Source organism: Carcharodon carcharias, chromosome 21, assembly GCF_017639515.1.
Source record: "Carcharodon carcharias isolate sCarCar2 chromosome 21, sCarCar2.pri, whole genome shotgun sequence".
Taxonomy (NCBI): Eukaryota; Metazoa; Chordata; class Chondrichthyes; order Lamniformes; family Lamnidae; genus Carcharodon; species Carcharodon carcharias.
Window position 1 is genome coordinate 34001070 of NC_054487.1, and position 14396 is coordinate 34015465.

General features: G+C 39.6%; 1 protein-coding gene across 1 annotated transcript; it reads right to left on the reverse strand.

Moving 5' to 3' along the window:
* Positions 1–2717: 2717 nt before the first annotated feature.
* LOC121292985 (uroplakin-3a-like) lies at positions 2718–14024 on the reverse strand. The gene is made up of 6 exons (XM_041215513.1): positions 13852–14024; positions 13575–13718; positions 9159–9417; positions 8466–8548; positions 6545–6674; positions 2718–5585 (listed from the first exon to the last, which is right to left on the reverse strand). Exons 1-6 carry the CDS (start codon positions 13904–13906, stop codon positions 5408–5410), a joined length of 849 nt encoding a protein of 282 aa, XP_041071447.1. The 5' UTR covers positions 13907–14024; the 3' UTR covers positions 2718–5407.
* Between the last annotated feature and the right edge of the window lie 372 nt (positions 14025–14396).

Below are 14396 nucleotides of genomic sequence, written 5' to 3' on the forward strand. Positions count from 1 at the left end.
GCAGGTAATGGCATTTCCCCGGTACCATAAGTAGTCTGATAAGTAATCAATGTCAAAACCCTTTTGATGAGCCACTGTTTTTAACGGAATGTCCAAATTAACCCCTTACTGCCCAGCCGTGTTACGTGTAGCTGGACTTCTGTATGTTTTAGTTCCAAAGAGGAGTCAAAACATGGCCCTGGGTCTGGATTTTTTTGTTCCATAAAGTTCCCAGTTGGAGGGGATTCTGATCATACAGCCCCTCAAGCTACAAGTTGCTAAAATTATGCCTCCCTAATGGAGAGAGATGCTTATTGGGACCGTGGCTGGAGGGAGGCAGTAGCATAGGCACTGGACGAGTATCCCAGCCACCCAGGGTAATGATCTTGTGAACCAGGTTCAAATCCCACCATTGCAGATGGTGAAATTTGATACAATAAGAAAAAACTGGCATTAAAAATCTGATGACTGTGAAACCTTTGCCAATTAAAGAAAAAACCATCAGGTTCACTAATGTCCTTTAGGGAAGGAAATCTGTTCTTATCTGGTCTGGCCAGCATGAGACTCCAGTCATGGCAATGTGAACAAGGGCAATAAATGCTGGCCTAGCCAGCAACACCATCCCATGAATGCATGAAATAAAAATTGATTGCTTTAATCCCATACAACTATTGTCCAACATCATGGCCATATTTACAGCCAGGGCTGAATTCTGATCTTTTATGGAAATTAAACTGGCTTTTCAGGGGTCCTGGATGAGCCATGGTTACTGGTAGGGCTTTTGAAAGCAAATAGGTGTAGATTGGATTCTAATGTTCATACATATGCTTCCCAGCATACAGCCCTAGATCTAGGAATAGGAATCTTGCCTGATACTTCCTTCCCTAATTCAACGACAATGCCCTAAATTTATTTTTTAAACAAGTACAATGCATACTCAGCTCAATTAAAACTTCCCTCATTTCATAGAGCAGACCATAAGGAAAACATATTCCACAGATGTTGATCTGTGCATCAGTTCACTGCTATCAAATAGTTAGCCAGAATGAACAAGTTCCATGGTGAGGAGTGATTGGACAAAACCTGCTTCCTTCTGCTAACAACCATAATTAATTTGTGACTTTCCAGTCATGAATATTCAGGCATGGGTCTGTGCAAATTTATGAAAACAATTTGTTCCTTTAAAGTGCAGCCAGCAGAGGGAGCAGTTCACTAAATGAGCACAGATCAGCCACAATGCTGGAAATACTCAGCAAGCCAGGCAGCATCTGTGGAAACATGTCAAGAGGCTTTCGTCAGAATTGGAAATATGTTAGTGATTGCTTAAAAACTGGTACAACAAAGATTCAGGAAACGTGGGTAAGGAAGGAAAGAACAAGAGTTTGTGTTCATGTCCAAATGCAAATACATGATGAGAATGTGATTAGTTCCATTCCAATGAACCACAAAAATGGCAAAGGGTGAGGCAGAAGCATTTTCTACCTATGATAACCTGTTTTGAGAATACAGTGGCATCTGTGCAACTAGGATACAGAAATGTACTGGATTTAAAGGTAAGGAAAATATAGGAACCATAAGGTTCCAAACGTCCACATTTCAGGGGAAAACACGAGTCACTTTTGGGCTACTGGGCTAGTCAGTAACTCCAGAAGGAAGCAATGGAGTAATTCCATTGAGCATACCCTACCATTCCATCCTGATATTTCCCCACACCCTCAGCTGCGTTTTTACAGCTCCGTGTGATCTTTTACCAACTCCAAGCTCTTGGTCTCGTCACCTCCCAAGTTTCCAAAATAAACTTTGGTAGCACTCCAATTCCTCATGCTCCCTAAAATAATTCTTTATGAAGAGAACACTAACATTCTTGTTTTTAAATAGAGAATTATTGCCTGGGAGAATGTCAAAGCCAGGCTTAAAAGATACATGAACTATAGTATCCTTGGAAGTCATCTGAGGAAGTACAACATATATCACAGCTGTACCACAGCAATGGTTTTTTCTCCTTAATACACCTGCATAGCTTTTTAAAAAACGCTTTATCAAAGCATAAGCATCACTGGCAAAGCCAGCACTTATTACCCATCTCTAATTGCCTTTTAGAAGGTGATGGTGAGAAAGCTTCTTGAATTGCTACAGTTCATATGTTGTGGATACTTAGTGCCGTTGTGAAGGAACAGTGATTGAGTTCCAAGTCAGGACAGTGTGTGGCTGGGTCTGGGGGACTTGTAGATGGTGCTTTTCCCATATGTTTGCTGCCCTTGTCCTTCTGGGTGATAAGGTCACGAGTTTGGAAGTGCTTTCAAAAGGAGGTTTGTGGGGATGGGGAGGCAGAAGCCCACTTTCCTGCTTGATTACTACTGGCTTCTGGAGAAAAAGGAACAAACCATTCAACTCAAAACAGGGAGGTTCAGATGGGATGCCCTCAGTCATGCTCGCCAATAATATCCAGGCTCAAACTTAATGTACCAACAGACAACTAGAATCAATGGAAGATTATTCCAGCAAGAAATCTATGCCTTTGGAAGAAAAGCAAGCTCTCACAATATGCTGGTAAAATAACAAAATGCAGGAAATAGTCAGGTCTGGCAGCAGCAGGAGGTAACATTTCAAGTAAACAACATTTATAGTATTTTGCTTTTACAATATACCACTATTGAAGAAAGATATTGCAGTACACTGTTGGAACAGATAAACCTCATTGAAATAGGTCATTGTAAAAAAAGGGGCAAGAGACAAACTATACAAAGATTGTTTTTATTTTAATGAATACAAGAAAAATACCATACCAAAAAATGAGCCAAGTTACAGTCAGAAGTTTAACTATTCCTGTACAATCGTGTGTTAAACAGGGTTTGTAAAAGCAAGTTTGGGTTCCAACAATGATGCAGTTTGCTGTGGGGGAAATACAAGGTAGCCAGAGTGTAATCGATCTCATCTTCATTTTTAAAATCAGCCTTGGAAAAGAAAATTACTTTAAATTTGAAAGCGGTCTGGTCTCAATACTTCCCAAAAAAATGCAATTGTTTCCTTATTTACTTTTCTTCCCAATACCACCACCTCATCCCAGGGCAAAATGTATGTGCAGTCAAAAAGATGCATTTACAAGCATTAGTTTGATATAGAACATACTTTCCTGTATTACTATCATTTGAAACAATCCACAACCCACAACACATGCTGCCATGATTTGGTTAAGTACCATAAGAAGCTGGGTTTATGTTGTAGAGATACAGGTGGAAGGAGACTTCAACCTCACTAAGATAAATTCACAATTAATTTGGAGTCCAGAAATAATTAAGATTACTACATTTGACGAGTAGTAATATACACAATAGCTTCCAGTCCACCTACAATAGCATGTGCATCTGTATTCTTGGGGGTTTCAATGTCATGGTAGTTCCTTGGTTCAGCTTCCCATTCACTGTTATTGGACCTCATTGCTCCCCCATTATCAAGATTTCATCATCTTCTGCCCAATATCTGGTGAGAATAGCCTGACCTGGGGTCTGCAGGACAACATCCTTACTCTTCAAGTAGCTACAGGAATAGGACATTGCTGTCAAATAATTTCTTCTGAGATTGTATTATGATCTGAGACCAATAACATGTTTATTTATAATCTGAAAACCCAGGTATGAAGCTACAAAGTTCATGGTTTAAAGCAAAATAACTATTGCACCAAAACAAACGGAGACAATAGTCAGCTATGAGATTGAAAGTAGAATATACATGGATACTTACAGTCTAAACTAAAAACTTAGAAAAAAACTTTCCTTCTATACCCATTTGACATACACTCCCCACCCCCAATAACACAAGTCAGTTAACAAAAATTGGAAGATTAACCATTTGGTCAGAGTACTGCTTTGAAGATTTGAGGTGGGAAGGTTTATGCAAAGGTTGAGATTTCTTGGGCCTTCTACTTCCAGCAAGGTTGCCTTTTCAAAACCCCAACTGTCTTACAGTTGTAGACTCCTAGTTCAACACAGGCTAGTATCTGAAGCGTAGCCACCTTCAGTCAGAACACTCTGCTTCTAATATTCTTAACTCTCAAGTCTTGCATTAAACACACTCTTCTGGCTATCCCAGAAGTCAAATTCCCTATTAGGGGTCCTTCAGTTCAAGAGTTTTAAAACTCGTTAGCTAATTTCAAATGAACTCTGCTTGAAAGATGTGTCCTGCAGCAAGTTTATTCTGAACTAAAACCCTGCTTGAGACCAGAGCCACACCCAAAATCTATTCACCCCTATAAATTGACTCCTTGTTGGCCCTTGGCTATTCTATTATCTATCTCCCAGGCAACTTGGTCAATCACTGTGCCTAACCAGAGATCTCCTAGAGAAACTTAGTTCTTAATGAGATCAACACCCCAGCATAAAATAGATTTCCCAAAAAGCACACGGGCCAAATAATTGAAATCCATGACATTAATTGGTTTATGAATATATATTTCAGAAATAATGCTTGACAAAAAAGTCTTTGACCATTGAAGAATTAAGCTGGAGAAGGCAAAGCTAAGCTTGTTCACACTTAAAAATGAAGCTAATCATTTGATGCTAGCTAAGTGACCCCACCAAGTCCAAGATAGAGGCACAATCTACCAGACTGTTAAAGATCACTAACCTGAGGCAAGATCTTATCCCATGGAGAGCAGAAGGTTCCCAATGTCTGTCTGGGCCCACTTAAATCCAATAGACTATTTTGGAATGAGTTCTCAATGGTGTGTTTGCATAATGACTTTTACCAAGCTAACTAAACTGGCTCTATGTTCCTAATTGAATATAGAAGTAAAAAATTTCCATGATTATCCCTGCAGTTATTTAACCCAGACAGTAAAATCTCCATCTCATTTATGCAGATGATGTCCAATCACCAATCTGCATTGAACAGCTGACTTGCAGTGTAAGTTCCAGTCCCCAGGATAGAGGGGTTTTTCTGCTCAGTAATGACCTATGCCAAGAGTACATGTGCACAAATTTAGTGAAGATAAACTCCAAATCAGCTTTGGCCTGCAACATTTATCACGCATACTAGCCATTTGAATGAGACAAGCGACAATGCCCCAGTGTCCAACAAGGAGAGAGAAGATGGGATAGATTAGAATAGCTAATTTCCTGAATTGTTCCAAAGCAAATCCAAGCGTTTTCAATCTCAGGACTTCAAGAACTGAAGCCCTTGAATCATCTTCAGCAAGAAAATAATTTGAGATCTTAATGCAGAGTTTAACTGCTGCATGGAAGATTTAGACTGCAATCCAATGCTGTAATGCACTAGCAGGTTCTCTTAAACCAAGTGTTAGGTTTAACCATGTCCCCCACCCACCCTCTAACTTCAAGCACTTAAAAACATTTGGGATTCTAAACATAGAGCAACACAAGAATGCACAATAGCAAACTGAGGTATATACACACACACTTGGATCTTCACTTTACTCAGAACCTTGAATAGACTCAATAGTCGGCTGGTAACGTTCCTCAGATGACTGTTGGACAGCAGGTTTGGATGCTTCTGCATACATATGTTGAGAAAAGTCAAGATGCTTTTTATGAGCGACATAGCTCACTGGAGTAGGCCGCTGCTCCACTGCAGGGATTTCTTTTCTCAGACTAAAAAGAGAGGAGATTACACATTAGATTGAAACAATTGAAATTGGACTTTTCACTGAGCCACTTGAGGTATGATAGAGCAGCATGTTTGTGGACAAAAATTCTAAAAACAATTTTCAGAGCAAGATGTTGAGGTAATTTCCTCCCAGGCTGGATGTCCAGAAAATGTTAGAAGTTAAATAACACTTCATAACCCAGCTGTCAGTTAAAATACCTCCATGTGAGAGCCTAGTTGTGTTGATGACTGTGACTAATTATAGCCAGAAGAGAAAAAAGCAAGCTTAAACAATGCTAAAGAATGGGGAAGGTAACAAGGTTCAACTTCTCTCTGGATAGAATAGTGTAGGGATTGTGTTACGGACTAGGCTGGGCTAAATCCAGTAGGAGCATGTGGCACTTCAGAAATTTAAATTCAACCAAAAGTTAGCTTAATAACATAAGTGACTACATAACTGCCCATCTGGTTCACTCATGTCCTTTAGGAGGGGAAGTCAGCAGTCCTGCCTGCTAAACCCAGGCAAGGGTGAAATGTGAAAAACTGCTTTTCTTCTATTTCTAATCACTATCCAAATGATCCCTGAAGACTTAACACGTGTCAAGTCATAAGCACTAGATTGAGCTTGGTTGCAATGCCCAGCGCGCGCACACCACTAGGAACTACTTGGATTTTCATATTTGTACCGCCAAGTTCCTAGTGTCTCACCCAAGTGGAGATGAATTTCCAAAATACGCTTGTAAAAAGATTTGCAGGGCAATTCCGACAGCAGGAGCTGCATTGACGGCAAGCAAAGACGATTACAGGGGTTTGGGGCAGCTCTTACCTTTAAAATATCACGTTACAGGGCACAGCATAGGGTTTGCAGAGCATGGAAATGTAAAATTATGTAGGAAACAATCATTTAAGACCACACTTTTTATCCTCTATTCTAGCAACATCCACCTGTTCTAGTAATACTCACCAAAATATAGACATCAGCAAAGTGACAAAAGCACAGAGAAGAAGAAAGAGAAGGATGACAAGAATAGTTGTGATCACCACCATTCCTCCAGTGCTCCTGCCTGCAGGATCAATAACTGTGGGCCCAGGAGCTGCAGACCAAAAAAGAAAAGACTTGTCTCAATACTACTTCCCTGAATGCATTTGGGATTAGTCCTGAAATGGGGCTCCAAAGCCTTGGGGATAGGGGTGAGGGCAGGTCACATGTTAAAATCAGAATAAAAGGGTTATTAATCGTAAAGAGCAATACTGAGCAGAGATTTCAGATGCTACACAGTAATGCCAAATTTTGTTTTCTCAAAGGATTTCAATGTTAATGTAAAAAAAATTCTAATTCCTTCCAAATGAAACTTTAAAACTTCAAAAAAATAATTCTCCGTAACTATAATTAAAAGGTTTCCTTGCACACCAACTTGATTGCGCAGTATTAGCTTAACTAAATCAAAAAGTGGTGATATTTCCTTTCTTCCTCATTAAGACATCCCAAATGCTATTCTTTAGCAGCAGATAGTTTAAGGGAGATTACATGCAAAACTTGCAGGGTAACAATATGCCACAATGTAGACTTTAAGCCATTTTGGTGTCAAGCCTAGCCAGAAATTTACTCGAAGGCATATTTGATAGCAATACATTCATGCATGCCACGTGCTATAACTTTTAAATGGTTTCCAGTAATATGTTCCCCCTGTACAAGGGTGGAATTCCACTTGACAAGGTATTTATAAACACAAAATTAGTTACGTAGCCTCAAGCATTGCACACTAATTCTCATCTAACACACTCATTCCAGAGATTGAGGAGCAGAGACCAAAAATCAAGAAGTGGTGGGGTGGGAAAAGGTCCAGAAAAGAAAACTAATCTATGTTGTACAAATGGAATTTAAAAAATCACATTTGGACAATGTTTTGAGATTGCTTGATTTAGTACCAACATTTTTATATAGGGACAGCAAATATCTTTCCTTTGCAAATTTGTGTAAAAGTTGTGTTAAATATTTCAATAATCCAAGTGTACATGTTTGCAGGGGAAAGAAATTGCTGCTTGGAGTGTGCACAGTCTGCAAAGCAATCAAATATTCTACCCACCCAAAATGTGGGAAAGTCATCAGACTAGAGCAGTTCACATTATATAGTTTAGAGGCATAAATCAATGAAGGGATTTAAGTATAATTAAAATTTATAACTGCAAGCATTGGGAGATCAGGAGTCAAAATGACAGTACAGAGGGGTGGTATGTGAAAAGAACTGGTTGCAAAAGGTGAGATATTGGGGAGTAGAATTCTGTGTTCCTCCAATTCTAGCCTTTGAAGTCAACTGAAATAAAAACAAAACCCATAGAGCTATAAAATGACTGCCAATTTGCTATCAGAATTGTCCCCAATTTCAGTTCAAGATATGCTGGGTTTTACATACACATGGCATCAAATTTGACATAACATAGTTAAGCCACATATGGGAGTATTTAAAGCTGTTCCAGAAATCCAAATGTAGAATGATATTAAACCTATGAAAAGCAGAACAAAGGGGTTAAAACGAGTGAAAAAGTTAGACCATTTTTGCAACCTACAGGTCAATATTGGCCTAACCATTGGTTCAAGAGGCAATGTGACTATAGTGACCAGTTTCAGGTTGTGTCCAACCATAAAATGGGTAAAGGAGGAATGGATTTAGTTAAGGCTAGAAAAATTAAGGTACAAAGGAGAGACAGAGGAGTCAATTTAGATATTGGCCAATCCTGCACCTACAACATTTTTCTGTGAAGAAAAAATTGGAGGGAAGGTTAAAAAATGGTAAATTTCAAATTTGTACTACTGATTAACCAAATGTTATCATGCCAAGCTACTGTTTGCTAAATGGAATAGATACCCAATGAAGAGCACTTACCTTCTAGAAGGGCAATGGAATCTGACCAGAGCGTTTCAGTAAGATACACATTTGTAGATCCATTTCTTACAGCATACTTGAACCTATGATATTTTAAAAGGTTAAAGTAGATGAACCTGGTAGCTTCACCAGCCTCATTTTGTAGCAATTGAATAATCAACTAAGAATCAATCCTCAAGTATATGTGCCTCCAAGCTACACAAATGATACTGCTATACCAATATACTCTTCCAGATAAACAAGTTTTTGAATTTGCTCAAGTCATTTATTGACTTGGATAACTAACCCCCCATCCCATTTTTTGTTGGGGGTCGGGGGCGTAGAGAAGAAAGAGTCACTGGTGAAAACATATTCCACCAGAAGTACCACACAGAGGAAGCATCTTAAAAGGGTGCCATAATAGCTGAAAATCCATTTCACAGAAGTTACAATCATTCTAGTCCACAACATCCATACCCTGGTCTGAATGATCCATTAATATAAAAAGGAGTACACTATTAGATGGAATAATTGAGGTCAGCATGATTCAGTCAAGTGATTATTGACTGTCAATAAGTTGATGTTTGTAAAATTTTCATTTTAGTCCAGTTGTTTTAGACAAGCAGGAAAAATTTGCCTGCTGCAATTGGCACAAAATTCATACAAAATTCATACCACAGTTCCTACAACGGGAAAAGATTTGAACCTCCTTACCTGTACTTTACACCTGCAGTAAGTGGAGCATTGCATTTATTTGGAGGGTTAATTTGCCTCAGACACTGGACATCATCCCCAACTCTGAACAGATATTCATCAATCTCAGCTTGGATTCTCAAAGGATCTGTGCTCAGCATGAAGGGTGAAGATGTACATGTTGGAATGCCAAAGCTTGCAGCACGATATGGCCCAGTTGCCCCTCCTTTTGTTTGTTGATAAGTCCTTATGCTGCTATTGCCAATGGCATTTGGTATTGCTGCAAAGAGAAGGATTATTAAACTTGTCAGTTCATTTCATTCATTTTTTGTAAACATCAAGTTGCATACAAAAACAATTGTGTTATTGAATGCCAAATAGCAAATTTTTAATTAGAAGTTCTACAGCCTCTAGGCTAGAGAAGACAACTAATCACTGGCTAGGAAATAATTGGAATTGACTTGTTCCAGTTCTTAAGTTAATAAAATCACTGCCGATATTACCAAAAAAATTCCATGGTATACCACTGCAGCTAATCCAAAGATAAGGGACAGTAAGAACAGCCTGTTGGTCTTGGAGCAATTACTAACCAACTTTCTCCAATAAAAATGTTCAATTATCTAACAGATGTCTTTACAAGAGGGACAGCATCACTTCAGATTAAGGGCTGATGACCTTTTTGTATCAAGCACAACTATAAATACAAGACTTAACCAGATTTCTGAAAAATAATTGTTGCTAAATAATTGTTCGCTAAGCAATCTTCAGCCAGAAATGCTGAGTGGATGATCCATCTTGGCCTCCTCCAGAAGCCCCCAACATCAGTTGCCAGTCTTCAGCCAATTCGATTCACTCGGCGTGATAAGAAATGGTTGAAAGCACTGGATACTGAAAAGGCTATGGACCCTGACAATATTCCAGCAATAGTACTGAAGACTTTTGCTCCAGAACTAGCTGCAATCTTAACCAAGCTGTTCCAGTACAGCTACAACACTGACATCTACCTGGCAACGTGGAAACTTGCCCAGGTATGTCCTGTACGCAAGCTGGACAAATCCAACCCAGTCAATTACCTCCCCATCAATCTACTCTCCACCAGGAAGGGATGGAGGGTAAATCAACAGTGCTTTCAAGAGGCACTTGATTAGCAATAACCTGCTCACTGGTGCTCAGTTTGGGTTCCACCAGAGCCACTCAGCTCCTGACCTCATTGCAGCCTTTGTTCAAACGTGGACAAAAGAGCTGAACTAGAGGCGAGGAGGGAGTGACTGCCTTTAATATCAAGGCACCGTTTAACCCAGTGTAGCATTAAGAAGCCCTAGCAAAATTGTAGTCAATGGGAACCAGAGGGTAATCTCTCCACTGGTTGGAGTCATACCTAGCACAAAGGAAGATGGTTGTGGTCATTTGAGGTTAGTCATCTCATCTCCAGGAGTTCCTCAGGGTGGTGTTCTCGGCCCAGCCATCTTCAGCTGCTTTATCAATGACATTGCTTCCATCATAAGTTCATCAGTTCACTGATAATTGCACAATGTTCAGCACCATTTGCAACTCCTCAGATACTGATGCAGTTCACATTCAAATGCAGACATTCGATGGCATTACCATCACTGAATCCCCCAATATGCTGGAGGCTGCCATTTACCAGAAATGGAACTAGCCATATAAATATTGTGGCTACAAGAGCGGGTCAGAGACTAGGAATCCTGCAAAAACACCTGACTCCCCAAAGCCTGTCCAGCTACAAGGCACAAGTCAGGGGTATGATGGAATACTCCCCACTTGCCTGGATGAGTGTAGCTCCAACTCAAGAAGCTTGACACCATCCAGGACAAAACAGCCCATTCAATTGTCACCCCATCCACAAACATTCACTCCCACTACCACAGTGGCAGTGTGCACCATGTATAAAAGATGCATTTCAGGAACTCACTAAGCCTCCTAAGGCAGCACCTTCCAAGCCCACAACCACCACCACCAAGGATAAGGGCAGCAGACACATGGGAATACCAATATCTGCAAGCTCCCCCTCCAAGCCACTCACCAACTTGAGTTGGAAATATATTGCCGTTCTTTCATCACTGGGTCAAATCCTGAAACTCCCTCCCTAACAGCACTGTGGATGCACAACATGGACTGCAGCAGTTCAAGAAGGTAGCTGCTCACCACCAAAAGGGCAATAAATGCTGGCTTAACCAGTGACACCCACATCCCATGAATAAAAAAAATTAAAATAGAAACATTAAGGACTGTTATTTTAGTTGGTGTATTCAGGGTATTTCTTTAGCTCCTAATCCCTAATTCAATAAGGTTAGCTTCAGCTTTCCAACCTCAATAGAAAACTATTTGGGAGTTTTCCTGCTTGAATAGCTAAAAAGCTAAGGCACTATGTTGTTAATCCAAGAGCAGACAAATCAATCATGAAAACTCCCCATGATTCAGAAGTGTCTTACAGACCAGGCAGGATACTTTTATTATAATAAAAGCAAAATATTACAGATGCTGGAAATAAAAAAATAGCTAAAAACTCAGGTCTGACAGCATTTGCAGAGAGGAATACAGTTAATGTTTTGAGTCTCTGACTCTTATTATTGGACATCCAGAACTGGATGAGAAGTTTCCTCCAATATTGGGACAACTGAAGATAGTCATACCATTCCCGAGCTACCAATTCCATCCCTCTCCCTGGCAACAGTCAGATTAAGCCAGCCTGTTTTCAACCTTGGGTTGAAACATTTGATCCAGAGATAAGGTTCTGACCTCATTTGCACCATCACTAAGGTTGCTCATTTCCTAAAGAGAAAGACTTGCATTTATATAGCACTTTTCACAACCACTTGACATCTCAAAGTACCTTTTGGAAGTGTTATCATAAATGTAACAGCTAATACATATGCAGCAAACTCCCACAAACAGCAATGTGATAATGACCAGATAATCCGCTTGAGATGCTGATCAAGAGAAATATTAGCCAGGACATTGGCGATAACTTGCTGCTATGTTTAACAATAGCACCATGGGATCTTTTACATACCCAAGCTGGCAGATGGAATCTCCATAGCACTGCCTGACTTTCCTCCACCCCCAGAATGTTAAACTAATGCTAGCATGTTAGGAAAAGCATCATAAACATCCAAGCTGTAATTAGAAGTACTAATGATGCATTCTCTCTGGGGATTACAAATTTTGGGGGGGGGGGAAAATACATAAGGTGGGGTTAAAAAAGTTATGATTTAATGTTTTTCAACAGCAAGAACTTTGAATACTCAAATGCGAAGATTTATATTTGAGGCCCTTTTACAAGAGTTTCAGGAGCAAAACCAGGGACCATTGCACCTTGCTTCCATATTCTTATAATTCCCAGTGGCCAGGTTTGTAAATATTAAAAAATTGGCCATTAACACTTGGAAACCAAAATGACTACTGCAATTGCTTGGTCAGGCAAATTTAACAATGGATTGAATGTTCCAGGTAACATCACTGGAGGGTTGGGAATTGACATTGTATTGACTCCATCAGCACATTATTGCTAACACCATTTTCTATCACAACCCCCAGCATGTTTATGCAACACCTCAATTTCAGGTGACAGGAGTAGCCAAATTTATCAACAGGAACATTTACAAAATCTGTTCTGCTGTGCTCCAAGGGAGGACAATTGACAGGAGAGTCAGAATTCAGTGACAACAGGAGATGAAAGGGCAAAGAGTTTAGTACAAACCTTAAATCTGTACTGTGCAGAAAGCCTTTCTTTGGCTATGGATTTTCCTCAGGCATTAAGGGAGGTCTGCAGCCAAAAATGGAAGGTACACTTCCAAAAAAAAAACTTCATATAGTCAATGCACTATAGTATTTGAGTCAACCCCACAATGCATCAGGCTTCTAGTATAATAGAGTAATAGTTCTAAATGGATTAGTTCCATTCTACAAGATTCATAAAAGAACCTAGTCAATAAACGCGAAACACTCTACACCTTTGCAACATTGCTGAGTGGGGAAAAAAGTGGTCAATATGATTCACAAATTCATAATGACTGATCAAGGGGAAAGAGATAAAGGCAACAAGACTTGTGTAGACGTTCACTGAACAAGTGTGACAGTAGAAGCAATAAATACCATATCTAGCTTTGGAAGGCAAAGACCAGAATGTCAGGAGATGAAATCATGATATTTCAAATTAAACAAGGACGGAAAGTAACACATTGCTTCAAACAAAGAAAAATTTTCTGATGTCAATCCAAGCTTGGGGACCAACATCAACACAACTTTCCGAAAAGCACTGATAGTAAATTTTCCGATTTGCAATACACCAGTTATTTGCGAGGACTTTTTGTCCAAGGGGTTTATTTTTTTTCTTAATTGAAGGATTGAGCGTTTCCTTTATATGAAGAGAGGGAGAGTACTCCCCAGCCCCAAACTTTTTACCCCAACACTTACAATTCACAGTAGCTTGCACGCCGAACACATCGACAACAGTACCATTGGTAAAGACACAAATCGGCTTGGTTAGAGTGATGGTGGTGGTAGTTCGGAGAGCTCGGATTTCACGGGTCGGGGGAACTTCTGGTTTGACTTTTATAACTACGATAAAAACGAAGAGATTGAGTTTAAACCTTATTACGAAGTTCTACTGAAACAAAACGAATTCGATCAAAGTTAAATTGTACCAAGGAAGATAGACTCAATAAGTTAGGAGCTTAAAAAGCGAACTAACCAACACAGAACGCAGATGGGATCCAAAGACCAAATAAAAAAAGGACGATCTTCATCTTATAAGGAAAGTTACCGACAAACTGACTGCAGTAATCAGCAAATGGAAGTAAATGAGAAACAGCAGTTCAAACTGTGCAGAGTGAGCGAGCTGCTCTTTAACCCGTCCAACCGGTCTAACCAGCTCATTTTACAATTCCAGCAGAAATCCACCTGATACCCATTTACTGCCTTGTTGCTTCCTCGTGTTTCCGAATTTGACATAAAATTATTTTAGATACACAAACAAAATTTAACTCACAAATGAAAAGATAATTTGATTTAAACCAATTGGACGATTTAAAATTTGAGCTTGGTTGTGAGTTTGTCATTATATCAAGAAGGAAGCTCCCGACTTCCAATGAGATCACAGCCATACCTTCAGACTCAAGCTTTCAATGCTACAAGTTGATGAGACCATTGCCTAAGGTAGATCACAAACCAACTGAAAACTATTAAGTAAAAATCAACACATTTAACAAGAAAAGTCCAATTTGTACATTACAATGC